The sequence below is a fragment of the Phocoena sinus genome, chromosome 4, assembly GCF_008692025.1.
Source record: "Phocoena sinus isolate mPhoSin1 chromosome 4, mPhoSin1.pri, whole genome shotgun sequence".
NCBI classification, from domain to species: Eukaryota; Metazoa; Chordata; class Mammalia; order Artiodactyla; family Phocoenidae; genus Phocoena; species Phocoena sinus.
In genome coordinates, this window is record NC_045766.1 from 127,087,528 (window position 1) to 127,115,468 (window position 27,941).

The following is a 27,941-nucleotide window of genomic DNA, read 5'->3' on the forward strand; positions in this document are numbered from 1 at the left end:
GAAATGACTGGAAATGGTCTGTACCCAGTGTTATTAGCAATTCTCTCTGCTTCTGGAGCAAAGGTGAGTGAGTCCCAGGTCCCTAGAGGGCTTAATAAATGGATTTTTAAAAAATCTCATAATCGTGCTCATGTACGGGTACAATAAAACACTCCCAGTGGTTGAGTCTAGGTCAACGTATTTCATGTGCCACATATTCTTACAGGAAAGATAGATCAAGACACCATGAAATCATATTCCTGTTATTTACACTAGAACTCCATTAACAGCTTCAAATGAAGCCATGGACACAACTGTCCTCAATTCAAAGTAAGCTTACCATCATTATGTTTTATACTTTGACATGTTACCTTGGGTTGGGGTTACTGGACTATCATTTCCCCCTCCATAAATAGTCAGTTTTAACATGATGGGCTCACAAGCTATATTATCAGCTCCATCTCTACCTTATTTGAATCTAATAATGTGACCAAACCAACTGAAAACATCAATAACAACATTAAAATGGCCTAGCTATTGACCAAAGGGAGATGTTAATTTTAATGTATATTTCTCTCCATTCATAACAATCCCATTCTTTATAAAATAGACATATCTCTGTGGAACATTTTACAGAGAAATAAGATGCTTCTCCTTTTAAAGGGAATCAGATTGAAGAGACCTCTACTAACCTAGAAGTAGAGTCTATAAATTCTCTGTCCCTCCATTAATCTCCCTCTCCCCCTCCCTCCACCCCCCCCCCAGTAAACAAATAAATAAAAGGCAAGAACTTGAAGAGAAATAGCTCGCTTATTTTAGGTACCCTAAGTTAACCCTCTGAAGGTTCTGGCCTTTTTCTAGGCGTGTGACACAACGTATATATATATTTTTCACATTTCCCATCGTAAATATTAAACTAATCTAAAGCTTGAGACTATACATACTCCCAGCCCCCGCTTCCCCCATGGAAGGCTCGAAACTAGCGCAGATTAAACATGGAACCAACGTACACTATACTATCAGTAAACATCAAACATTTTTAACTTCTCTCAAGTATGAATTATTCAATCAAAATTATTTATTAGTCTGAAACTTTTTAAATCAAAAGTGAATAAACTAATCATTCTTAAAATTATAATTTATATGTGCTCAAGGTAGAATGCAAGAAATTTAGTTGAATGACAAAAGTGCAGATTATTAATGATATTTCTTTAATGTGGAATTAATGGAATGAGAATCAACAGAAGGGTTCTGTTGAATTTTACACCTGAAATATCTGTAATATTTATTTGGCAGAAGAAAAAAAAAATGTAAATCCTCAAGAATAGATAAATCAGCACAAATCTATTCCTAGTTTTGGAAAAGCTCAAATAATGTTCATTAAATCATTCTACAAGAAACTAATAGATATTAAAAAGCGGTGAACATTAGACAGGTTAATATATGCTAGGTGTTCAGAACACTGGTTTGCACATAGCAAGATTATATAATATCTATTACGATTATTATTACTTGCCCACAGACAAGGATATAAGAAGGCAATAAAATTTAGTCCATGCCATCATGACACTCATAGTCTAGAAAAGCCTGAAAACTTGACAGTATGTGGAAGGAACATGTTATTATTAACAGTAAAAATCCAGTACTGGTAAGTATGCAATGACAAAATAAATCCACCTGCTGTCCATATCTCACTGTAAATGGGCATAAACATTTAGATAAACTTTAAGTCCTGTCAAAACATTCATATCTTTTAACCCAGTTGTCCTATTTTTGGAAAAGTACTTTAAAGCAATTATAATATTATATAATATGGGAGGAAAATCTAGACGCATTAAGGAATTCAAAAGCTTGGCTTCTATAACATAAAAAAAGGAAGCAAAAAATGTCTGACAATAAAGATATGGATGAATAAATTCTGAAGGAATATACATAATTAAAGGGTGTAAATATGAAAATTATAAATGTATTTTAAAATATTTAAAAATATTATTTTAAAAATGAAAAGTTTCTATTTCAAACAGAACTAAATAAAAACAAGAACAAATAGAAACATAAAACTTACAATAAAGTCAAATTATAGGTGATTTTCCTTGACCCAACTACTTTTGAAAAATTATCATACTTTAAACATTTTTCTAATTAGATGTAAGGGAAAATATTTTAAGTGGAGTTAGTTTCTCAGGACTCTAAATACATCAAATATTTCAAAACATGATCATTTTGTCCCAGAAAGTATGCTGATATTAGTGTAGTCAAAATGGACAGTAGTGACACTAATAAAAGGAAAAAAATAATTGACATAATGATTAGAATTAATGAAGTAACTGAGTGCAAATAAGAAGACTTAATCATCCACTGTATTTGAGCACATTTTAAGCTCTGGATGCAGTTATGTCTGAAAGGTTTATTTTGACCTCAAACATGCCCATGTGCACAAAAGCTGCATTCAAGAGGCAGACTCCTGGGGTGTTTGCTTTTCTGTCCATAGGAGATCAGGGTGAGGCAAAAGCTTGGAATGGAAGTTGTGCTTTTTTGTTTTTTAAAAGAATAATATCCCTAGCTTTCCCGTACTAAAGAAACCTCTAAACCAGTTTCTCAACCTCAGCTCTAAGAACATTTCTTTGCTGTGGGGCTGTCCTGTGTATTTCGGATGCTGAGCAGTATCCCTGGTCTCTACCCACCAAATGCCAGGAACATCCACCCCCCTAATTGAGACAATTAAAAATGTCCGCAGGTATTTCCAAAGGTTGCTTGGGCATCAAAATCGCCCCCAGTTGACAACCATTGCTGTAAACCAATGTTTGTTTACTCATTTTTAAAATCACACGATGCTTGCCAACGGCTAAGGGAGGTGAGATGGTCTCATGACTATAATTTGTACTTCCTGAAATTTTTGCCTACTGATGTTTTTAATAAAGAGCTCCAATTTGACACTAAGGAACAAAAAATGTTTGCTCATTCAAATAAGAAAGCCACTTTAAGAATGGACTTTTATCCAAAAGTTCAAATAAAGATGAATCTTACAACTCCAATTTCATTTCATTTTATTCTATTTTATTTTACTTTTTGAAGCAATGGAAAGATATTCTATTAGTAACTACAGTAAGGGTGCTAAGCGGTTGTAATAAATGTTCCTAAAGGCCCTAGTATTTTTTTCCCCAATATTTCTAGCTTTAGAGACTCCTGATGCAATTTCACTTAATTCTTGCATGTCTGCAATGATATTCCTTGGTAGCTTTTGTTTTAAAGCCCCATTACCTTAACCTTGAGATACCAATTATGCCTGTGTATCCATTTAACCTGAATGCCAATTCAATTCAACTCAAATATTTGTTGAGTATCTAGCTTGTAGAAAATTAGGTCAAGTGTTTAATAAAGTCACACAGGTCTCATAATAAATGTAAACTCCTGATGACCCTTGGAATACCACCAGGGTCCACTGGACACAATTTTACATTTTAAGTTTCATTTTGAGCAGTTGTATCTACTTCTAAGGGTCAATAATTCTAATTTTTACACTTTCTTAAAATATTTTTTTCTTAAAATATTTTTTTCAAACGGAATAAAACTCATTCTATCTTGTAATTACCATATCACTCAACTGGAATTTTTTTTGATGCTTAAGACTTTTTTTTCTGCAATTTTCTTATTTTTATCATCCCAAGAATTATTTCATCATTACTCACTAATTATTTCCCACTGTGTTAAGGAAAACCAGATAACATGAAAATAAAAGAATGAAGGAATTGCCTAGAAGGATGATGCAAGAGGGGAATTGTCACAGTTTTATTACTGTGTTCCCCAAATACTGCATCATCTTTCAAGAAGGAATAAAATAAATCTAGAGACATTCCCTGAATACAAGTGAAAATCAAAAATTTTCATTTTCCACATTGGCAAATACGAGAAAATTGACAGGAGATATTTCACAATTATTAAACAAATCAGAAGATGACTAAAATTGATCACATAAGCAAAACCTCAGACCGTGAGTCTTCAGATGATGATGTCCTAGATGAATTTTCTCAAGCTCAAGAACTGCAAAGTGAGAAATGCATTTTTAAGAACAAAAAGAAAATATGGTATTCTCATCCAGTTAGTCATTGGATGACATCATTCAGTATTTTGCAACAAAAGCAGAAACTATTGCTAAAATTGCTAAAAACATGTGTGACAGTATTCTTTCCTCCTTTGCGATGTATATGCAACAAATTTTATGATGTTTGTGAAACAGAATATTTTTGATATACTTTATAAGTAGACAAATACCAAATGCAGGAGTATCTAAAAAGCAATGAGAAGTAAAGAACAAATGTAAAATGAATTAAAAAAGGACTGGATTAATGATTCTCATGGGTGTTTATAAATCCAAACTTGAAAATATTTTGCAATTATGGACAGAAAATAGTTGTTTTCTCTTCAATAAAATTATGAGCTCTTAAAGTTTTTGAAGTATTTTTTTTTTTTTCAATTATCAAGGGAAAATGCAAGTGCAAGAAAATGACCAAGAAGTACGAGGCTAGAACTGAACAGAGATGTATTTGAACCTGGAATCAGTATTTGTAAGGTGGTTACAGTTCGGCTTCATGCATGGCAGATGATTAGCTGCTAGTTTTATTCAAAGGATACTGCCCGTTTCAGAAATCCTTACCTTCAAAACTAGGAAAAGATGAAATAAAAATCTGGCTTAACTGTATTTATTTATTAATTTATTTTGATGTGGACCATTTTTAAAGTCTTTATTGAATTTGTTACAATATTGCTTCTGTTTTATGTTTTGGTTTTTTGGCCGTGGGGCATGTGGGATCTTAGCTCCCTGACCAGGGATTGAACCCGCACCCTCTGCATTGGAAGGTGAAGTCTTAACCACTGGACTGCCAGGGAAGTCCCTGGCTTAACTGTATTTAAATTTTAATTTAAATTAAGATATTTACTATATTAATTCTTATTAAAATTTCTAAATGAAGTTATTTCTTACCATCCCTTTATTCTTGTTTTTGTAAATCATCTGTAAAGTAATTTAAAAATATAAAAACTATAATAATAAAAAGGGCCCACTGTACCCAGAGAGTCAGTGATAGTGGACTGGCTTTTCAAGTATAGTGCAGGGCAAGGCAATCGCCAGAACTGATTCAGCTGACTGGGCTCAGTGAGCATCACAAGGTATTACATGTTCCCATGTGCACACACATGCATGTACACACACATGCACACACACTACTGAGGAAACCTTCATCAACTAAAGAAAACTCTCCTGAGCTACAAAATACAGCCTTTAAAGAAGCGCATGGTGAGATGTGGTCACAAGCAATCACTCATCTGGATCTATCTTAATGACTTTTATTTTAATTAAAAAGAAAAATATATCATCTAATTATCCAGGAAGATATATCAGGTTGCCTGTGAGCACATTCTCACTAATGCCTGCAACTCTAAAAACAAGAAACTGTATCCTTAAGAGATTCTGTTTTGAAAAAAATGTAAGGACATACTCCCTAGAGGCAATGTGTTGTTATAAAAGAATTAGAGGGTCTTCCTTTAAGTCATTTGTGCTACAAATTCATCATCCTCTGTGGATTATGTGGTTTCAGTCAGATTTTGCAGTTTCAGGTGGGGAAGAACTCACCCTCCAGGCCCTCACTCCCAAGTTTAGACTGGATATGTGATTGGTCTTTACACGTTAGTTTTCCAATGAATTTTCCCATGGAAAAATTCTTACCCAAGGTGGCTGGAATCTGTATACTATTAACATAAGTAAGCTGCATTACTGATCACTTAACTAGGTATTTTGAGGTGGCCTGAGAACTTAATCACTACAATACCGGAGAAATAAATACTGAGTTATTTACAAATAAATTTTGGGAACAGTGACTGATTTGTTTCTACTCAATCTTTTAAAAGACTTACCTCTTCTTCAATGAGGTCATAAAACAGAGCTCATCCTATAAAGAATGTTTCTCTAAATGCCTCATTACCAATAGGAAAACACTCATCTCCTTCCAAAGGCAATCTCATTACCTACCAATCAACAAAGTGCATTAAGCTGTGGATCAAATTTCATTTTAGAGGAGCAGAGTTCCCCTTTCTTTTCCCCTCTTCAAGAAGTGTCATATGGTGTCCCCTAAGGACCTCTCAAGCAGGATGTGTTAAATAAATTCTTACTCTGATTCTACATTTCCAGTGTCACAAGACAGGCTTGTTCCTGGAACCAGGCAGCCACCAGTGACAGGAGCCCAGCTTGTGTGTGGGTCAGTGATGCAATACCTCTCTCGCTCTGCTTTGCCAGATGAGAAAGAAGGCATACATGCCTGCAAGGCTAACAGAAAAACACGTTCCAAAATGAAGTGATGCAAGTGACCTGATATCCTAATTACATTAAGTTCAAAACAATTCGTTTACTTTTTTTTTCCAGTTCTAATTTGTCTTTCTTTTTTTTTTAAATTTTATTTTGAAAACTGAAATATAGTTGATTTACAATGTTGTGTTAGTTTCTAGTGTACAGCAAAGTGATTGCTATACATATGTATATTATTTTTCATATTCTTTTCTATTATTACAAGATATTGAATATCATTCCCTATGCTATACAGTAGGACCTTGTTGTTTATCTATTGATATTTTATACACAGTTATTTGTATTTGCTAATCCCAAATTATCCCTCTCTCCCCTTTCCCCTTTGGTAATTGTAAGTTTGTTTTCTATGTCTGTGAGTCTGTTTCTGTTCTGTAAATAAGTTTATTTGTAACATAATTTAGATTCCACATGTAAGTGATATCATATGATATCCATCATTCTATATCTAACTTACTCCACTAAGTATGATAATCTCTGGGCCCACCCATTTTGCTGCAACTGGCATTATTTCATTCTTTTTTTATAACTGAGTAAAATTCTATTGTGTGTATATATTTATGTATATATATATATCCACATATATATATATATGTGGATATACACACACACACACACACCACATCTTCTTTATCCAGTCATCTGTTGAGGGACATTTAGGTTGCTCCCATGTCTTGGCTATTGGAAATAGTGCTTCAGTGAACACTGGGGTGCATGTATCTTTTCAAATTAGAGTTTTCTCTGGATATATACCCAGGAGTGGGACTGCTGGATCGTATGGTAGTTTTAGTTTTAGTTTTTAAAGGAACCTCCATACTGTTTTCCAGAGTGGCTGCACCAGTTTACATTCCAACCAACAGTGTAGGAGGGTTTCCTTTTATCCACACTCTCTCCAGCATTTATTATTTGTAGACTTTTTAATGATGGCCATTCTGACTGGTGTGAGGTGATACGTTATTGTAGTTTTGATTTGCATTTCTCTGATAATTATCAATGTTGAGTATCTTTTCATGTGCCTGTTGGCCCTCTGTATGTCTTTGAATCTTAAAAAAATCAAGTTACAAAAAAAATAAAAATTCCTAGTTCAACCTTAGAATGTATTACTGGGTGTATAAACCTTTCGTCTGAATGGAAAATAAAGAGTGATTAGAAATTTTAAGTATCTAGAGCTACAATGACCAAATGACCAACACCACTAGCTACATGTGACTACTGGGCACATGAAATGTGACAAATGACAATGAGATGGTCTGTAGGTATAAAATAAGTGCTAACTTTGAGGACCTTGTATAAAAGAAACAAATGAAAAAGACTGTGAAGTATCTCATAGATAACTATTTCATATTGGTTACATGTTGAAATAATATTTTGAATATATTGGATTAAATAAAATGTTATTAAAATTAATTCACAAGTTTCTTTTTACTATTTTGACAGTGGCTATTAGAAAGTGTAAGAAGTACATTATGTGGCTCATATTATATTTCTATGGAATAGATCTGAGCTAAAACACAAGAGATTCTGTAACACCCATTTATGGACCACAAAATCATTACCAAAAGCTATGAAAAATTTTTTTAAAATAAGCAATTCAATTTGGCTAATATTTCTTAAAGACCAGTGTGCAAAATATATCTGTACATAATTTGCAGCTTGAATCCTAGCAGATAAAAGGAGAAATGATGACAATTAATTGGAAGAGAAATCGCAGTATAAATAAAAGAATACAAAGGATGAGCAAGGGTAGGAGAAGAAAGTATTTCAAGGGGAAGTCAGAGAAGACTTGTAAAGGAGGTATCTTTTGGGGGGAGAATTAAAAAATACATAGGATTTGGGCTTCCTTGGTGGCACAGTGGACATGGGTTCAAGCCCTGGTCCGGGAAGATCCCACATGCAGCGGAGCAACTAAGCCCGTGAACCACAACTACTGAGCCTGCACTCTAGAGCCCACGAGCCACAACTACTGAGCCCGAGTGCCTAGAGCCTGTGCTCCACAACAAGAGAAGCCACTGCAATGAGAAGCTCACGCACCGTAATGACGAGTAGCCCCCGCTCGCCACAACTAGAGAAAGGCCGCAGGCAGCAACGAAGATCCAACGCAGCCAAAAAAAAAAAAAGTCAAAGTTATCTAGCAGTAACTCTAATACACTGCCTATTAAAAAAGAATACATAGGATTTTACACGTCCTGATAAGATGTAGCAACTTAGAATTGACAAACGTCTTTGCGGTACATTAACACCATTTGACAAAAAAGAAATACATTTCCAAAAGGGGCAGAGAAGTGAAAACAAAAGCTCAGAGAAAGAAATGGCCAAGGGTTTGGGGGTTTCATTTAAGGCAAATGAAACCCCCACATTTTAGTGTAAGGCTAAAATGCAGGCTGGAGCCAAGTAATAAGAGTACTAAATGCCCTTCTGGGGAATTTACACTTTTCTATAGACATCAGGAACCATCACTGTTTCCCAGCAAGTGTAAATAGGATTGAAAATGCAGAATAGAAACATTACTAAGGCGTGGAGTATTCCTGGGAAAAGAGTAAACAAAGGCTTGTGGGGCAAGAAGAATGAATTCCAAGGGATGGGAATAGAAGTTAAGGTCCTATAAGAACACAAGAAAGTACAAGGGTAACAGAAGAAAATAAGGCATTGATGTAGTAAGGAGTGATCAGCGAAGTTAGTCTAGTAGGAGGTAAATGATGGTCTGAACTCAGGAAGTGGCAGTTCAGGAAAACAGCACGGTTGCAGGTAGAGGTGAAGGAGCAAATGACAAGGGAGACTGAAAATAAAAGAATGGCTATGTGGATGGCAAATAAACATATGAAAAGATACTCCACATCATATATCACCAGGGAAATGCAAATTAAAACAATGAGATACCACTACACACCTATTAGAATGGCCAAAATCCAGCACACAGATGACACCAAATGCTGGCAAGGGTGTGGAGCAACAGAAGCTCTCATTCATTGCTGGTGGGAAGGTAGAATGGTACAGCCACTTGTTAGACAGTTTGTTGGTTTCTTATAAAACTAAACAGACTCTTACCATGTGATCCAGCAACTGAGCTCCTTAATATTTACCCAAAGGAGTTGAAAACTTAGAGTCACACAAAAAACTGCACACAGGTGTTTATTCATAATTGCCAAAACTTGGAAGCAACAGAGGTGTCCTTCAGTAGGTGAATGGATAAATAAACTGTGTAGATCCAGACAATGGAATATTACTCCTCACTAAAAAGAAATGAGCTATCAATCCATGAAAAGACATGGGGGAACCTTAAATGCTTATTAGTAAGTGGAAGAACACAACAAGAAAGGGCTACACACTGTACAATTTCAACTATATGATATTCCAGAAAAGGTTAAACTATGACGACAATAAAAAAAATCAGTGGTTGTCAGGGTTTGGGAGGTTGGGAGAAATGAATAGGTGGAACACAGAGGATTTTTAGTGAAAATACTCTGTATGATACTTAAAATGATAGATGCATGTCATCACACATTTGTCCAAACCCATTTGTACAATATCAGAAGTCAACCCTAAAGTGAACTATGGACTTTGGGTGATAATGATGGGTCAATGCAGGTTCACTGATTGTTAACACATGTACCACTCTGGTGGCAAAATTGATGATGGGGGAAGCTATGCACGTGTGGGGGCAGGGGGTATACAGGAAATCTCTGTACGTTCTGTTCAATTTTGCTGTAAACCTAAAATTATTCTAAAAAATAATCTTGAATAAATTTTTAAAAATCCAAGACAGGAAGTGGAGCTGATCAAGTATGTAGATATAACATAATCATAAAAGGGATGATGGGGAACCAAGAGATGGAGGAAGGTAGAAAGAGATGTTGAGGTAGAGGAGAAAATTCATTAATTTATTCAACAAACATGAACCAAGCACCTACCCAATCGCAGGTACCACGATGCAGAAATTCACAATGGATGACCGATGACTGAGAAGGGGTCATTTGAGGAGCATGAAGGAGAGTGATGCTAAGAACCAAGGAGAATGGAGTTGGCTTGGATCAATTGCTATGTGGAAGGTGATAGGTCATCAAATAGTGATAATTCGGTGTATCTAGTAACATTAAGATCCCAGCTGATGTTACAGCATGAATAAGAAATGGAATTAACTGGTGGGGTTATATGACATGATACATCAACCTTAGAAAACTAAGAAGCAGTTAAAGGGAGAAATTAATTTTTCCCAAATATGGAGGACTGATGAAAATATCTTCAGAAAATGTGAAGGGTATCAATAAGTCCAGGATATTCAAATGAATATGTAAAAACGGTTATCCATTGGGTCCATCCTGGTCAGAAAGAACCAAAAAAAGAAAGAGGATAATGGACTAAAAGTCTGAATTGGGGAGGTGATTATTATGAGGGAAGGGTGAAATCAGTAGGACATAATTAGTGTTGTCGGTCTAAGATCAGAAGATCATATTTAGAGAGTACTGTCAAATCTGGAAACCCTGTAGGTGCAGCATTTCTTAGTGATGACAGAGTTCAAGGGATGACTGTGTTGCAGACAGCAGAGATGGCACATAAATGAAGGTGACTAGGAAAAGCCAGCTACATTTCAACTGAATGTCAATTTGAACAGTGATATAACTGAAAACAGAAATAGGCAAGGTGACCATATGACCTGGTTTTGTCTAAGTCCTTTAGTTAAGACTGTGGTCCTAGTGTCAAATTTGGTTTGAACAACAAATTGTGTAGTTGCCCGAATAATAGGTAATGCAATAAATTAAAAGGAAAAAAAGTGTTAAAGAACAGTATACTAGTGCCCTACAGTTTGGTGATTGTAACAAAGAAGGCATATAGTAGTCGCATAACCAGAGAGAGGGGTATAAAAGAAGGTACAGTTACTGACTGATGGCAATAAATAAATGAGGGACTTGAGGCCAGAATGGGAAGCCCTGTGGGTCTCTTACCAGGAATGGTGAGACGGGGTGTAGGAAAAGAAAGGGCCATTGAGAACTATTTCATAAGATATGATGTTAGTAATGCTTTCAATTAGGTCAGTAAGTTGGAAGGAGTGTAGGAGGAAAAGATCAAAACACATGGAAATCTATTCACAATAAAAATTAGGTTTTAAAAGACAAAAGATATGTTAATTGTGGAGGAGGGCCTGACAAAAGTCTGTCACTCTCAGGTAAAGCACAAACACCCATTTTTAATTATAAAAGTCCCTTATATATAAATCATCATGAATGGCGGGTCACTAACCTTGATACAGGGTTACAAGTACACAGCTAGCTCCATATGATTTTAACAGCAGTCATGGAGCTTTCTTGGTTTACTCACCATTATTTGGGTTCTTTATTAAGTACAGAGTCAATTCAGTAACAAGTGATCAAGTATCCAACAGACCGGAATAAAGAAAATGGCTGAACAACCTCAAATTTCCTTTTTAATACTGATTGCATTGGCATCATATAGTAAGACCCCCGGTGACAAGACAAGAATCATTTCAATAAGTCACCCTTAAACTTTCAAATCCAGATATGACTGAGGAATAATAGGAAAAAGCTATAAAAATAATAATAAGTAAGCAACTCCAACTTTTAGACAAATTGGCAATTAAACCCAAACCAATGGACATTTCTACACCTGGCACATGGAACACAGGTGAGGGGACCAGCCATGGACCAGAATGCAATGCTCAGAAGATTTCCCACTGGCCAGTCCTACTCTCACTGATGTTTCCTGCCACGGGAGAAGAAGAATTTATACTATTTAACTTCATCTCTTAGAAACATAAAGAAATATTGTAAGCATACAGTTAACTTATGCCTTATTTCTTTCTCCCGATCTTTAGAATTTGTTTAGCTTTATGCTTGCTACATTAAACTCAATTTTTCTAAACCGTGTAAAGAGGAAACACAAAAGAGCTTAACAAACAAGAGAGTCATGATAAAACTGGGCAAGAGTCATCAGAGAAGCCTCTATTATTAACTGATAAGAAATGAAAACTAGGGTACCTCAGTGTACATAGATTCTTATATATTTGTAAAATAGATTGTACTTCTGTAAAATTATTTTTAAAATTCTACAAAATGTTATTAAAAAATCTGTGCCTGACTATATAAAAATCAGAAAACTTTATATTTATTATTATAAGTCTTAAGTTCATATTTAATGTTTTATTTGGAAATCTGTAACACTAGGGAACATCTGAGAAAATACTGAAGGAAAAAGTGAAGTGATATGTCATCATCACCTTTGGGGGATGAGACAGGATGAAACTGATGGCTGAACCAGATGGCCTTTCTAACCAAAAGTTGCTGATTTTATAATTTTATGATCTGACTATAAATGTTTGCCTTTAATTAAAAAAAGAGTCTATAAGTTATGGAATTAAGATTCCAAAGAAAAAAATATGAAAATATATTTCTTAAAAATCACAAACCCAGACAAAGAACATTTTTTTAAAACATCTTTAATGGAAAATAATTGCTTTACAATGGTGTGATAGTTTCTGCTTTTTAACAAAGTGAATCAGCTATATACATACATATATCCCCATATCTCCTCTCTCTTGTGTCTACCTCCCAACCCTCGTATCCCACCCCTCTAGGTGGACACAAAGCACCTGTGCTATGCGGCTGCTTCCCACTAGCTATCTATTTTATATTTGATTGTGTATATATGTCCATGCCACTCTCTCACTTCATCCCAGATGAACTTTCCCCCTCCCCGTCTCCTCAAGTGAATTCTCTACATCTGCGTCTTTATTCCTGTCCTGTCCCTAGGTTCTTCAGAACCATTTTTTTTTTAAGAGTCCATATATATTTGTGTGAGCATATGGTATTTGTTTTTCTCTTTCTGACTTACTTCACTCTGTATGACAGATTCTAGGTCCATCCACCTCACTACAAATAACTCAATTTAGTTTCTTTTTATGGCTGAGTAAAATTCCATTGTATACATGTGCCACATCTTCTTTATCGATTCATCTGTCGATGGACACTTAGGTTGCTTCCATGTCCTGGCTATTGTAAATAGAGCTGAAATGAACGCTGTGGTACATGACGTTCTGAATTATGGTTTTCTCAGGGTATATACCCAGTAGTGGGTTTCCTGGGTTGTATGGTAATTCTATTTCTAGTTTTTAAGGAACCTCCATACTGTTCTCCATAGTGACTGTATCAGTTTACATTCCCACCAACAGTGCAAGAGGGTCCCCTTTTCTCCACACCCTCTCCAGCACTTACTGTTTGTAGATATTTTGATGTTGGCCATTCTGACCAGTGTGAGGTGATACCTCATTGTAGTTTTGATTTGTATTTCTGTAATGATAGTGATGTTGAGCATCCTTTCATGTGTTTGTTGGCAATCTGTATATTAGTGAAGAAATGTCTATTTAGGTCTCCTGCCCATTTTTGGATTGGGTTGTTTGTTTGTTTGGTATTGAGCTGCATGAGCTGTTTGTAAATTGTGGAGATTAATCCTTTGTCAGTTGCTTTCATTTGCAAATATTTTCTCCCATTCTGACGGTTGTCTTTTCATCCTATTTATGGTTTACTTTGCTGTGCAAAACCTTTTAAGTTTCATTAGGTCCCATTTGTTTATTTTTGTTTTTATTTCCATTTCTCTAGGAGGTGGGTCAAAAAGGATCTTGCTGTGATTTATGTCATATAGTGTTCTGCCCATATTTTCCTCTAGGAGTTTTATAGTGTCTGGCCTTACATTTAGGTCTTTCATCCATTTTGAGTTTATTTTTGTGTATGGTGTTAGGGAGTGTTCTACTTTCATTGTTTAACACGTAGCTGTCCAGTTTTCCCAGCATGATTTATTGAAGAGGCTGTCTTTTCTCCATTGTATATTCTTGCCTCCTTTATCAAAAATAAGGTGACCATATGTGCGTGCGTTAATCTCTAGGCTTTCTATCCTGGTCCATTGATCTATATTTCTGTTTTTGTGCCAGTACCATACTGTCTTGATTACTGTAGCTTTGTAGTAGAGTTTGAAGTCAGGGAGCCTGATTCCTCCAGATCCATTTTTCTTTCTCAAGATTGCTTTGGCTACTGGGGGTCATTTGTGTTTCCATACAAATTTTGAAATTTTTTGTTCTAGTTCTCTGAAAAATGCCATTGGTAGTTTGATAGGGCTTGCACTGAATCAGTAGATTGCTTTGGGTAGTAGAGTCATTTTCACAATGTTGATTCTTCCAATCCAAAAACATGGTATATCTCTCCATCTGTTTGTATCATCTTTAATTTCTATCATAAGTGTCTTGTAGTTTTCCGCATACAAGTCTTTTGTCTTCTTAGGTAGGTTTATTCCTATGTACTTTATCCTTTTTGTTGCAATGGTATATGGGAGTGTTTCCTTAATTTCTCTTTCAGATTTCTCATCATTAGTGTATAGAAATGCAACAGATTTCTGTGCATTAATTTTGTATCCTGCTATTCTACCAAATTCATTGATTAGCTCTAGTAGTTTTCTGGTAGCATGTTTAGGATTCTCTATGTATAGTATCATGTCATCTGCAAAGAGGGACAGTTTTACTTCTTTTCCGATTTGGATTTCTCTTATTTCTTTTTCTTCCCTGATTGCTGTGGTTAAAAATTCCAAAACCATGTTGAATGATAGTGGTGAGAGTGGGCAACCGTGTCTTGTTCTTGATCTTAGTGCAAATGGTTTCAGTTTCTCACCATTGAGAAGGATGTTGGCTGTGGGTTTGTCATATATAGCCTTTATTATATTGAGGTAAGTTCCCTCTATGCATACGTTCTGGAGGGTTTTTATCATAAATGGGTGTTCAAATTTTGTCAAAAGCTTTTTCTGAAGCTATTGAGATGATCATATGGTTTTTCTCTTTCAGTTAGTTAATATGGTTTATCACATTGATTGATTTATGTATATTGAAGAATTCTTGCATTCCCGGGATAAACCCCACTTGATCATGGTGTATGATCCTTTTAATGTGCGTTTGGATTCTATTTGCTAGTATTTTGTTGAGGAATTTTACATCTATGTTCATCACAGATATTGGCCTGTAGTTTTCTTTTTTTGTGACATCTTTGTCTGGTTTTGGTATCAGGGTGATGGTAGCCTCGTAGAATGAGTTTAGGAGTGTTCCTCCCTCTGCTATGTTTTGGAAGAGTTTGAGAAGGATAGGTGTTAGCTCTTCTCTAAATGTTTGATAGAATTCGCCTGTGAAGCCATCCGGTCCTAGGCTTTTGTTTGTTGGAAGAATTTTAATCACAGTCTCAATTTCAGTGTTTGTGATTGGTCTGTTTATATGTTCTATTTCTTCCTGGTTCAGTCTCGGAAGGTTGTGCTTTTCTAAGAATTTGTCCACTTCCCCCAGGTTGTCCATTTTATTGGCATATAGTTGCTTGTAGTAATCTTGCTTTGTATTTCTGCAGGTTCCATTGTTACTTCTCCTTTTTCATTTCTAATTCTATTGATTTGAGTCTTCTCCCTTTTTTTCTTGATGAGTCTGGCTAATGGTTTATCAATTTTGTTTATCTTCTCCAAGAACCAGCTTTTAGTTTTATTGATCTTTGCTATCAATTCCTTCATTTCTTTTTCATTTATTTCTGAGCTGATCTTCATGATTTCTTTCCTTCTGCTAATTTTGGGGTTTTTTCTTCTTCTTTCTCCATTTGCTTTAGGTATAAGGTTAGGTTGTTTATTGGAGATTTTTCTTGTTTCTTGAGATAGGATTGTATTGCTACAAACCGCCCTCTTAGAACTGCTTTTGCTGCACCCCATAGGTTTTGGGTCATCATGTTTTCATTGTCATTTGTCTCTAGGTATTTTTTGATATCCTCTTTGATTTCTTCAGTGATCTCTTGGTTATTTAGCAGTGTATTGTTTAGCCTCCATGTGTTTGTAGTTTTTACAGATTTTTTCCTGTAATTGACATCTAGTCTCACAGCACTGTGGTCGGAAAAGATACTTGATATGATTTCAATTTCTTAAATTTACCAAGGCTTGATTTGTGACCCAAGATATGATCTAACCTGGAGAATGTTACATGAGCCCTTGAGAAGAATGTGTATTCTGTTGTTTTTGGATGGAATGTCCAATAAATATCAATTAAGTCCATCTTGTTTAATGTATCATTTAAAGCTGTGTTTCCTTATTTATTTACATTTTGGATGATATGTCCATTGGTGAAAGTGGGGTGTTAAAGTTCCCTACTATGATTGTTACTGTTGATTTCCCCTTTTATGGCTGTTAGCATTTGCCATATGTATTGAGGTGCTCCTATGTTGGGTGCATAAATATTTACAATTGTTATTTCTTCTTCTTGGATTGATCCCTTGATTATTATATAGTGTCCTTCTTTCTCTATTGTAATAGTCTTTATTTTAAAGTCTATTTTGTCTAATATGGGAATTGCTACTCCAGCTTTCTTTTGATTTCCATTTGCATGGAATATCTTTTTCCATCCCCTCACTTTCAGTCTGTATGTGTCCCTACATCTGAAGTGGGTCTCTTCTAGACAGTATATATATGGGTCTTGTTTTTGTATCCACTCAGCCAGTCTATGTCTTTTAGTTGGAGCATTTAATCCATTTACATTTAAGGTAATTAACGCTATGTATGTTCCTATTACCAGTTTTTAATTGTTTGGAGTTTATTATTATAGGGCTTTTCCTTCTCTTGTCTTTCCTGCCTAGAGAAGTTCCTTTAGCATTCATTGTAAAGCAGGTTTGGTGGTGCTGAATTCTCTTAGCTTTTGCTTCTCTGTAAAAGTTTTAATTTCTCCGTCGAATCTGAATGAGATCCTTGCTGGATAGAGGAATCTTGGTTGTAGGTTTTTCCCTTTCATTACTTTAAATATGTCCTGCCACTCCCTTCTAGCTTGCAGAGCTTCTGCTGAAAGATCTGCTGCTAACCTTATGGAGATTCTCTTGTATGTTATTTGTTGCCTTTCCCTTGCTGCTTTTAATATTTTTTCTTTGTATTTAATTTTTGATAGTTTGATTAATATGTGTCTTGGTGTGTTTCTCCTGGGATTTATCCTGTGTGGTACTCTTTGCACTTCCTGAAGTTTTCTACTATAATCTCTTCAAGTATTTTCTCAGTCCCTTTCTTTTTCTCTTCTTCTTCTGGGACACCTATAATTTGAATGTTGGTGCATTTAATGTTGTCCCAGAGGTCTCTGAGAGTGTCCTCAACTCTTTTCATTCTTTTTTCTTTATTCTGCTCTGCAGTAGTTATTTCCACTGTTTTATCTCCAGGTCACCTATCTGTTTTCTGTCTCAGTTATCCTGCTACTGATTGCTTCTAGAGAATTTTTCATTTCATTTATTGTGTTGTTCATGATTGTTTGTTTACTCTTTAGTTCTTCTAGGTCCTTGTTAAATGTTTCTTGTATTTTCTCCTTTCTATTTCCAAGATTTTGGATCATATTTACTACCATTACTCTGAATTCTTTTTCAGGTAGGCTGCCTATTTCCTCTTCATTTTTTGGTCTTATAGGTTTTTACCTTGCTCCTTCATCTGCTGTGTATTTCTCAGTCTTCTCATTTCGCTTAACTTACTGTGTTCGGGGTCTCCTTTTTGCAGGCTACAGGTTCGTAGTTCACATTGTTTTTGGTGTCTGTCCTCAGTGTGTAAGTCTGATTCATTGGGTTGTGTTCTGTCTTGCTAGTTGTTTGCCATATGATGTTGAGCACTGTAGCTTGCTGGTCATTGAGTGGAGCTGGGTGTTAGCATTGAGATGGAGATCTCTGAGAGAGGTTTCACTGTTTGATATTATGTGTAGCCAGTTATGTGCAGCTGGTAGGTCTCTGGTGGACCAATGTCATGAACTTGCCTCTCCCACCTTAGAGGCTCAGGCCTGACACCCAGCCAGAGCACCAAGACCCTGTCAGTCACACGGCTCAGAAGAAAAGGGAGAAAAAAGAATAAAGGAAGAAAGAAAAAAGTAAAATAAAGTAAATAAAGTTCTTAAAAAATAATTATTAAACATTAAAAAACAGGTAAGAAAGAAGAGAGCAACCAAACTAAGAAACAAATCCACCAATGATAACAAGGGCTAAAAACTATACTTAAAAAAAAAAAAAGAAAAGAAAATGAACAGACAGAATCCTAGGACAAATGGTAAAAGCAAAGCTGTACAGACAAAATCATAAGAAAAGCATACACATACACGCTTGCAAAAAGAGAAAAAGAAAAATATATATATATAAACTAAAAAGGAAGAGGGCAACCAAATCAATAGACAAATCTACCGATGATAATAAGCTCTAAATACTAAACTAAGATAAACATAAAACCAGAAACAAATTAGATGCAGAAAGTAAATCCCGTTTATAGTTGCTCCCAAAGTCCACTGCCTCAGTTTTGGGATGATTCGTTGTCTATTCAGGTATTCCATAGATGCAGGGTATATCAAGTTGATTGTGGAGATTTAATCCGCTGCTCCTGAGGCTGCTAGGAGAGATTTCCCTTTCTCTTCTTTGTTTACACAGCTCCTGGGGTTCAGCTTTGGATTTGGCCCTGCCTCTGAGTGTAGGTCACCTAAGGGCGTCTGTTCTCCACCCAGACAGGGTGGGGTTACAGGAGCAGCTGATTAGTGGGTCTGGCTCACTCAGGCCGGGGGGAGGGAGGGGTACAGAATGCAGGGTGAGCCTGCAGTGGCAGAGGCTGGCATGATGTTGCACCAGCCCGAGGCACGCCGTGTGTTCTCCCGGGGAAGTTGTCCCTGGATCATGGGACTCTGGCAGTGGCGGGCTGCACGGGCTCCCGGGAAGGGAGGTGTGGAGAGTGACCTGTGCTTGCACACAGGCTTCTTGGTGGCTGTAGCAGCAGCCTTAGCATCTCATGCCCATCTCTGGGGTCCACGCTGACAGCCGCGGCTCGCACCCGTCTGTGGAGCTTGTTTAGGCGGTGCTCTGAGTCCCCTCTCCTCGTGCACCCCAAAACAATGGTCTCTTGCCTCTTACGCATTTCCAGACTTTTTCCTGGGCTCCCTCCCAGCTAGCTGTGGCGCACTATCCCTCTTCAGGCTGTGTTCACGCAGCCAACCCCAGTCCTCTCCCTGGGATCTGACCTCCGAAGCTCGAGCCTCAGCTCCCAGCTCCCACCTGCCCAGGCGCCTGGGCAGACAAGCATTTCTGGCTGGTGAGTGTTGGTTGGCACCAATCCTCTGTGCAGGAATCTCTCTGCTTTGCCCCTGCACCCCTGTTTTTGTGTCTCCTCCGTGGCTCCGAAGCTTCCCCCCCACCCACTTCCCGTCTCTGCCAGTGAAGGGGCTTCCTACTGTGTGGAAACGTTTCCTCCTTCACAGCTCCCTCCCCGAGCTGCAGGTCCTGTCCCTATTCTTTTGTCTCTGTTTTTTCTTTTTTCTTTTGCCCTACCCAGGTATGTGGGGAGTTTCTTGCCTTTTGGGAGGTCTGAGGTCTTCTGCCAGCATTCAGTAGGTGTTCTCTAGGAGTTGTTTCACAGGTAGATGTATTTCTGATGTATTTGTGGGACGGAAGGTGATCTCCACGTCTTACTCCTCTGCCATCTTGAAGGTCCCTCCCAGTTAAAGAACTTTAGCAAATGTTTAAGTTTGTCTCTGAGTTCATTTATATAGGAAAAGATGACAAAACACAAAAACCCCACAAAAACAAAAAACAAAAACCCACAATAACAGAAACAAAACCAAACCTTTCTTAACAAAAATTCAGTTTTAGCTAATGAGTGATGAAATGATTCCTAAATCCCCCCTGCAAATTTCTAAATTACAGACCAAAACAAAATGCCATGTCGTTCACCCAGATCTCAATTCTCTGTAGTATTACCAGTGACCTATTATAATATCAGTGGAATTTTGATCCCAACTCTTGAGAGTAAAATAAAATAATTAAAATTAACTCAGTGATGGCTGATCAATTATACTAAAATTAAATGGTAGGCCATAACCAGAACAGAACCTCATGGTTAGATTTTTTTTCCATAAAAACAAAATCTGATAGGAGTGGGCAGAGATTATTTAAATGAGAAACAGAAAGATAGATAGATTTATAGAAGAAATAAAACTATGTGCTAGATGTTCTGGCACCTACAAAAGACCAAACATAAAGGCCACCTTACCTCCCATCTGCATAGTCTGTATCTGCTCCACCCCACCAGACATCCGAGTCATCCTCCTCTGCATCTGCTGAGTCAATATTGTCACTTTCGTCGGCCAGTGGGCAACAAACAAACTCCACCCCTCTGAACTTGTCAATTCCACAGGGCAGCAGCATGCCATAGTCATGCAAGTTGGTACTCTTCTCACTACAGGTCTACAAAAGGTAAGGAGAAAACGGTGAGAGTACTGGAATAGATGTGCTTCACTGTAGGAAAATCTCAATCATAACATCACACAGGCCCAGTGTATCAAGAACCAATTTCACAATGGAAAGAATCATTTGCTTTTCGAGGGGATTTACAACAGAGTTTCTTTAGCACAGGCTTTTTTGGTATCCTTAATTTTTAACTTTGTTACTTATTTAATAAGTATATGTTGTTGTACTATAGAAATTAATTTAAAAATAGGAATAGAAACTAATTGGGAGCTAAGGTGTAGAAGAGGCTGCATTGTGAATAGTTATCAGAGAATCAGTGCTTTCTGGCTTCATTAGCATATCAGGAAGTAGTGATAGTTTCATGTATATCCCCCCAACCCACTTCTACCTCCCTTATGTATGGAAGCCTCTCTCACTCAGACCTATCCCATTCTAGAAATTCTAACTTTCTTGGATCACTTCCAAAATAACAATCCTGGGAAGAGAAGAAATTATCCTCTGCTATGAATCAGAACTTAAAGTCAGTAGAGATTTCTCCTTCAATATCCTTTTGCTTTCCTGGGATTTGCTAAATTCCCACACATTTAAATTAACATAAAGCTTTGAAAGCATCCAGCGGTGACAGATGATAATTCAACACACATAGGTAAACAATGAAATTTTACAAGTGTATTTTGACCTCATAGGAATTAGAGTCATTTTGTTTCTTAGCAACAACAAAAAAAAGTTTTTAAACTCAAGAAGAAATGAAAAATGACGTTATCAGATGGGTACTGGGCTTTAAATTACTTAGTTTGTTTTCTTAATATCTGCTCTTAAACATTTTTATGTAAAGACAAGGTCACTTGCCAGCAAATTAAAACATATTATTTTAAAAAAGGCAAAATTAATGCTGAATCTTAAGTGGTGTTTTCTGCCTAATAGTGTTAAGGCTATGATGCAATGTTTAAATGAAGGTAGATCAGGGTTTTTCAACTTCAGTGTCATTGACATTTTGGACCAGATCATTCTTCAGGGCAAGGGGAGAGGAAAAGCTGTCCTGTTCACTGAAGAATGTTTAGCAGAAGCTCTGGTCTCTGGCCACCAATGCCAGTAGTACCACCCCTTAAGGCAATAATGTCTCCAGACATTGGCTCATGTTTCTGGGAAGGGATGTGGAGTAAAACTGACCCCATTTGAGAACCACTGAGCTAGATGAAGTAGGCTAATTCTAGGAGACTGATCGCATTACAAAAATACTATACAAATTTACTAGAAAAACCTCATAATATATCAAAGGGACAAAGCAGTTTTGAAGGTAGTAATATCAAAAAGTGACATTTGGGGAATTCCCTGGCGGTCCAGTGGTTAGGACTCTGCGCTTCCACTGCTGAGGGCCCGGGTTTGATTCCTGGTGGGGGAACTAAAATCCCACCAGCCACGTGGCACGGCCCCCCCTCAAAAAAGGTGACATTTTATGCTAATTTTTTTATGTCTCTTATCAGCTTTGCCAAAAGCAGGGGTTAGCAAAGCTTAGAATTGGTGCCATAGACTCATCTACTATGGATTAATGAAGGTGGTAGCATGGCATGGTGAACACAAAATTGGGTGGCACAACTTAGAAACTGAGCTTTCTAACTGTAGCTTTCAGGTTGGTACAGGACAAGCTATTGTTCTACCACTGTATTCCCAAACAGATAATAGAGAAAAAGGTTAAATCCTGAAAACTTGGTATATGACAAAAGAAAACAAGAGATAAATTAAAAAGAAATTTTAAAGGTATGTTTTAAGGTTTATAGGGAGTATAAAATTGTAGTTTCTAAATTATAAAACATGGCATAGACATAACAAATCTAACTAAATATAAAATACTCATGGATGGTTTTTTAAATAATAATAACTTATTTATCAACACATCTGTTGCCTCAAGATATCCTCTTAAAATATTCATGAAGTCTTTTATTTTTAACAATAATAATTTAAAAAACATATTTATCAACACAGCTGTTGCCTCCAAATACCCTCTAAAATGTCACTGTGCATAGTTCCTAGGAAGTCTTCACTTTAAAAGTAGAAAGAATGAATGGGTTGGTACCTCTTTGGCAACGGTGTGCCAGTGAAGGTGGGTTTCACAAACATCCATCCTCTCCTGGTGTAAGAATTTGCACTTGTCGGGAACGAGGAGGGCATCGCTTACAAACTCACCAACTGCAAGAAAGGAAAACAGCTTCATGTCATCCCGTCTGCATCCCAAGGGTCTTATCCCAGTGACAGTAACAAGGAAAGATGGGCTGAAAGAACTTCAGAGAGGTTATACGGCTTTTAGAATGGTGAAGTAATCAATCCAGGAAAGACTAGTACGTTTAGAATGTTGAGTCCTGCTTCCTTAAACAGCCAAGTTCCTTGTCACATTACCTTGATGGTTAAAATACTTCCTACATGTCTTAAGTGAAACTTTAACTTAACTAGTATGAATCTCTGACTGCAAATTAATCATACAAAAAATTGTCATTCAATTGCAACAAGGATTAAAAAATGACAGATTGACACTGCCTAGGCAATCACTGGGAAGAATCAAAATAAATGATTGTCCACTCCTCTTTCTTGGACATTTTAATCTCTTTGTAAGCTAATAGAAAATTTAGCATTTTTCTACTTCCTAAACAAACAAAATCTATATATATATATACATATGTGTATTATTATTATTTTTAATATATGCTTAGTGTTTTTATTTTATTTTTGATCATCAAGAAATTTAATTAAAGTAATGGTTACTTTTCAAGTGTATGGAATCACAGAGGAAAACAGAGAAATTCAACTAGATCCATAAAATTTTACTTCTTAAAAAAATATCTAGGGCTTCCCTGGTGGCGCAGTGGTCGAGGGTCCGCCTGCCGATGCAGGGGATGCAGGTTTGTGTCCTGGTCCAGGAGGATCCCACATGCCGCGGAGCAGCTGGGCCCGTGAGCCATGGACACTGAGCCTGTGCATCCGAAGCCTGTGCTCCACAACGGGAGAGGCCACAACAGTGAGAGGCCCGCACACCGCAAAAAATAAATAAATAAATAAATTATATATATATATATATATATATATATATATATATATATATATATATATCTGAAGCAAATACACATATGTGTATTATATGTTTATAAACAATACACATATATACACATACACAGAGAGTTTAATTCAATTAAATTATGAAAACTCCTTAGACTTTTGCTATATATATTTTTAAAATTGTATAACATGCAAACTATTTTTAGCATTGCTGGTACTTCAGATATAAAGATATTATTGATACAGGGCTTCCCTGGTGGCGCAGTGGTTGAGTCCGCCTGCCGATGCAGGGGACATGGGTTCGTGCCCCGGTCCGGGGGGATCCCACATGCCGCGGCTCGGCTGGGCCCGTGAGCCATGGCCGCTGAGCCTGCGCGTCCGGAGCCTGTGCTCCGCAACGGGAGAGGCCACAACAGTGAGAGGCCCGCATACCCCCCCACCAAAAACAAAAAACAAACAAACAAACAAACAAAAGATATTATTGATACATAAAGTCCTATAAGAATTCACATCCTCATAAGGGTGAAAGTTGGATAATTACAACATAATGTATAAGCTGTGGGCTTAATTTTTTTTTTTTTTTTTTTGCAGTACGCGGGCCTCTCACTGTTGTGGCCTCTCCCGTTGTGGAGCACAGGCTCCAGACGCGCAGGCTCAGCAGCCATGGCTCACGGGCCCAGCCGCTCTGCGGCATGTGGGATCTTCCCGGACCGGGGCACGAACCCGTGTGCCCTGCATCGGCAGGCGGACTCTCAACCACTGCACCACCAGGGAAGCGCTGTGAGCTTAATTTTTATTTGCTTTGTTCACTACAGATCCCCAGCTTTCAGCATAGATTCTGAACACAGTAGGCAATAAAAGTCTTGATGAATGAAGAAATTAAACGCTGTAATAGAGATAAAGTGATGGGCCAACATAGTGAACATAGCTGCTTGAGTGTGCTGGGAAAGACCTCAAAATAGAAATAACATTAGAGATGAGTCTAAATGGATGAGCAGGAGTGTGACATGTAGGAAATGAATGGGAAGTTGCAAGATGTAAGGACAGTATCTATCTTGTTTAACGTCCTATTCCCAATCCATGGTCCAGTGTTGGCAAACATGACCATATTGGATGGATGGATGGTTGGAAGGATGGCAAAAGAAAACCTTCTGTGCAAAGAAAGAATAAGGGACAAAGCATATCTTTAGAAGACACAGAAGTTCACTCTGGCTGGAACACATGGTAAGTGGGAAAAAATGTCCAGAAATAAATAAGCTGGAGAAATATGGTGGACTCCAGTTTTAGAGTCTAAGCTTTTAGATGCCATTTTGGATGCAACATAGGCCAAAGGATATTTTAAACAAGAATGATGTGCTCAAGTTTGATTTTCAGGTAAACTCTTTAATCAAGTGAAGGATGGACTAGCGTTTAGAGACCATGAAAGCAGGGAGACCACTGAGTAAGGTACTGCAATCCTTCAAGCAAGACATGCGGGAAGAGATTTAAAGCAACGACTACAAATGAGCAAGGAATACAAGTTGTCCACAGATCAGAAAGACAAGAACAATTTTTTTACTTTCATAGTCCGTTGCATGAAATTTTCTGAAATGCTACGTAAAGAGATAAATGTCCTAAGAAGGGGAAGAAAAAAACTTTTCACTCCCATTATATAAAAGGGGCTTGTGGGATCTTAGTCCCGACCAGTGATTGAACCCGGGCCCTTGGCAGTGAAAGTGCAGAGCCCTAACCACTGGACCACTGGGGAATTCCCTAAAAGTGTTCTTTAAAACTCTCTTTCTGGGCTTCACTGGTGGCGCAGTGGTTGAGAGTCCGCCTGCCGATGCAGGGGACACGGGTTCGTGCCCCGGTCCGGGAAGATTCCACATGCCGCGGAGCGGCTGGGCCCGTGGGCCATGGCCACTGGGCCTGCGCGTCCGGAGCCTGTGCTCCGCAACGGGAGAGGCCACAACAGTGAGAGGCCGGCGTACAGCAAAAAAAACCCCAAAAAAAACAAAACAAAAAAAACCCTCTTTCTATAAAGGTGCTTAAATTTTAGTCTGTTTCTAGCTGAAACATGCACGTCTCATGATATTTATGTATTTAGTTTAATAAATAATATTTAGATAAAATCTAAGCAAATCACAGGGGATAAACAGCGTCATCTTGTCATTCCTCAAATCTTTGAAACAATCGGTGGTGCCCACAGCATCGTATTGTGAGTCACAGAGAATGCAAGAATTAATGAGACACGTTGCTCCCAAGGGCTATGTGCAGTTGGTACTTGGTGAGAAAGGAACGCTTGAGTCCATGGAGTGGCTAGTTCTCCATATGCATCACTGCATCTCAGCTCCACAACAGCTGTGTGATGGACCTCTTATAATATAAATCTCATTTCCCAGAAACATGTCTAAGGCCACCTACCTTCAGGAGATTATAACCTAGCCCCAAAGATAAACATTAAACTATAAACTGTAAGGAAAGAAATGACATAATGCAAGTGATGTCACATTCTTTTGCTTTTACATAGAATACTGTAAAACAAAACAACAAATAAAACAAACAAACAAAAAAAAAACAAACTAAAACCAGATGAGTTGGGAGAATGGAAAAAAAAATCCTCATCCAAAACCAATCTACCTTTCTCCAAGTGGACTCTTCATGGTTTCTCAGGGCAGGCAATCAACCATAGCAAGAATACTTTATATCTGAGGTATCCCAATTTTCAAGGCCACAGGAAGCCAGAAGTGACCAGTGGCCTGAAGATGCTTGCCTGATTTATTAGCTCTGGTCTGTCAAGCCATACTGCCATATCTACAAATGTCTGAAATACTAAGCAATGTTTTTCTATTTTACAAGTAGTTATGGGGAAAGATTCAATGTCTGGTCCAAAGCTATTAAATCAGTTTATGAGACAATTAGGAGAAGATATCAGATACTCCCAACTTTGTCCTGAAATAGTTCTTGTGGCATAAACTGGGTAATAGCTGCCAGACAACAAAGTGTCTTGTTTTACTTGACCTTAGGCCAATCTGCTGAGGAGTAGATTTTAATGCAAATTCAAAGTCACTGAAAGATATTTACCCTGGTACAATCTAATGTTCATCAAAAGGACACGTACAGCATTAATTTATAAAAGGATATTTGATTTTTTTTTTAATTTGGAAAATGACACTTCATTTCGTAGTGTAAAGATGCTCTTAGGTTTCTAATATTGCACATAATCCAAGAAATGTATGTCCCTCAAATGAGATTTTTTTTTAAAGGACTAATACTGGTTATTTAATAGGCCCTCGGGACTAATGGCAAAATAGAAAACTCATTGTACTCTAACATCAAAATAAAATTCAGCAAAGACTGCATTTTACAACCTTGCTTATATTACTTTCAAAACTGATGAAACATACTAGAATGTTACACATCAGAAATTTTAAAGTAATTAAACCACAAAAATCTGTTAAAATTTTTTTAATAAGGAATTAAAGAGAAGTAGTAAAAATATAACGAGTCCTTTTTCAGAAACGGGTTTAGTTTAACATGGTTTATGTTTCCTCTCTTTTTAATTCTAAAAGCATTATTCTTAAAAACCTATGATATGACAGAGGATTATGTGGGAACTCTCTGTACTTTCCACTCAATTTTGCTGTGAACCTAAAATTGCTCTAAAAAATAGTTGTTTAATTAAAAAAAAATCTGACAGTATATATACCTGGAGTTTCCATATAGAACCATGCACACTTTAATTTTTAAAACAAACCTTCTGTTTATTTGGTTTGATCCTCAGGTAGAAAAAAAAAATTAACAGAATTCAAGTGAAAGAGACCAAAATAAATTAAGTATCATAATGAGATAATTAAGTATCATAATGTTTTGGCTAATGCTGAACTTTAGGAATTTGGCACCATTTAATCCTAGTGGTTCAATTCAGTATACACTGTGCATATTTACTGATAATCATACAACCTGGTTTCTTGTTTTAAAAATTCACAATTTATATTACACACACTGCAATTGAAAGGGAATTTTCACAGCTAAGGAACAAAATCTGTGCTTGGCTTCTTAGCTAAAAAGTCTTGGCAAGGTAAACAATAATGCCAAATTCAGCTGAGACTCTGCAAGCATCAATCCACTGGCTCTTTGGTGGTCTTTGAGAGGATTGGCTTACTTAAATTACCTCATTTTGCAGATGGGAGGGAAATAATCCAGGTCAAGTGGCCTGCCCACAGAGCCAGCTGGCAGTGGAACTGACCTGAAAATCTGAATCTCTGGACTCTCCATCCAAGTGTGGTAACTCAACTTGCTGCCATTTAAAGTCTGCTCGAAATGGG

The 27,941-nt window shown here is 37.1% G+C and overlaps 1 protein-coding gene across 9 annotated transcripts in view; it reads right to left on the reverse strand.

Annotated features, from left to right (window-relative positions):
- APP (amyloid beta precursor protein) overlaps window positions 1-27,941 on the reverse strand; it is a 283,417-nt gene that overhangs the window by 147,995 nt on the left and 107,481 nt on the right. For all 9 annotated transcript variants that reach the window (XM_032629779.1, XM_032629776.1, XM_032629785.1 and 6 more), the window contains 2 exons: window positions 22,661-22,773; window positions 20,390-20,583 (listed from right to left, as the gene is read on the reverse strand). In XM_032629779.1, coding sequence (XP_032485670.1) covers window positions 20,390-20,583; window positions 22,661-22,773 — 307 coding nt within the window. The remainder of the gene's footprint in view (window positions 1-20,389; window positions 20,584-22,660; window positions 22,774-27,941) is intronic.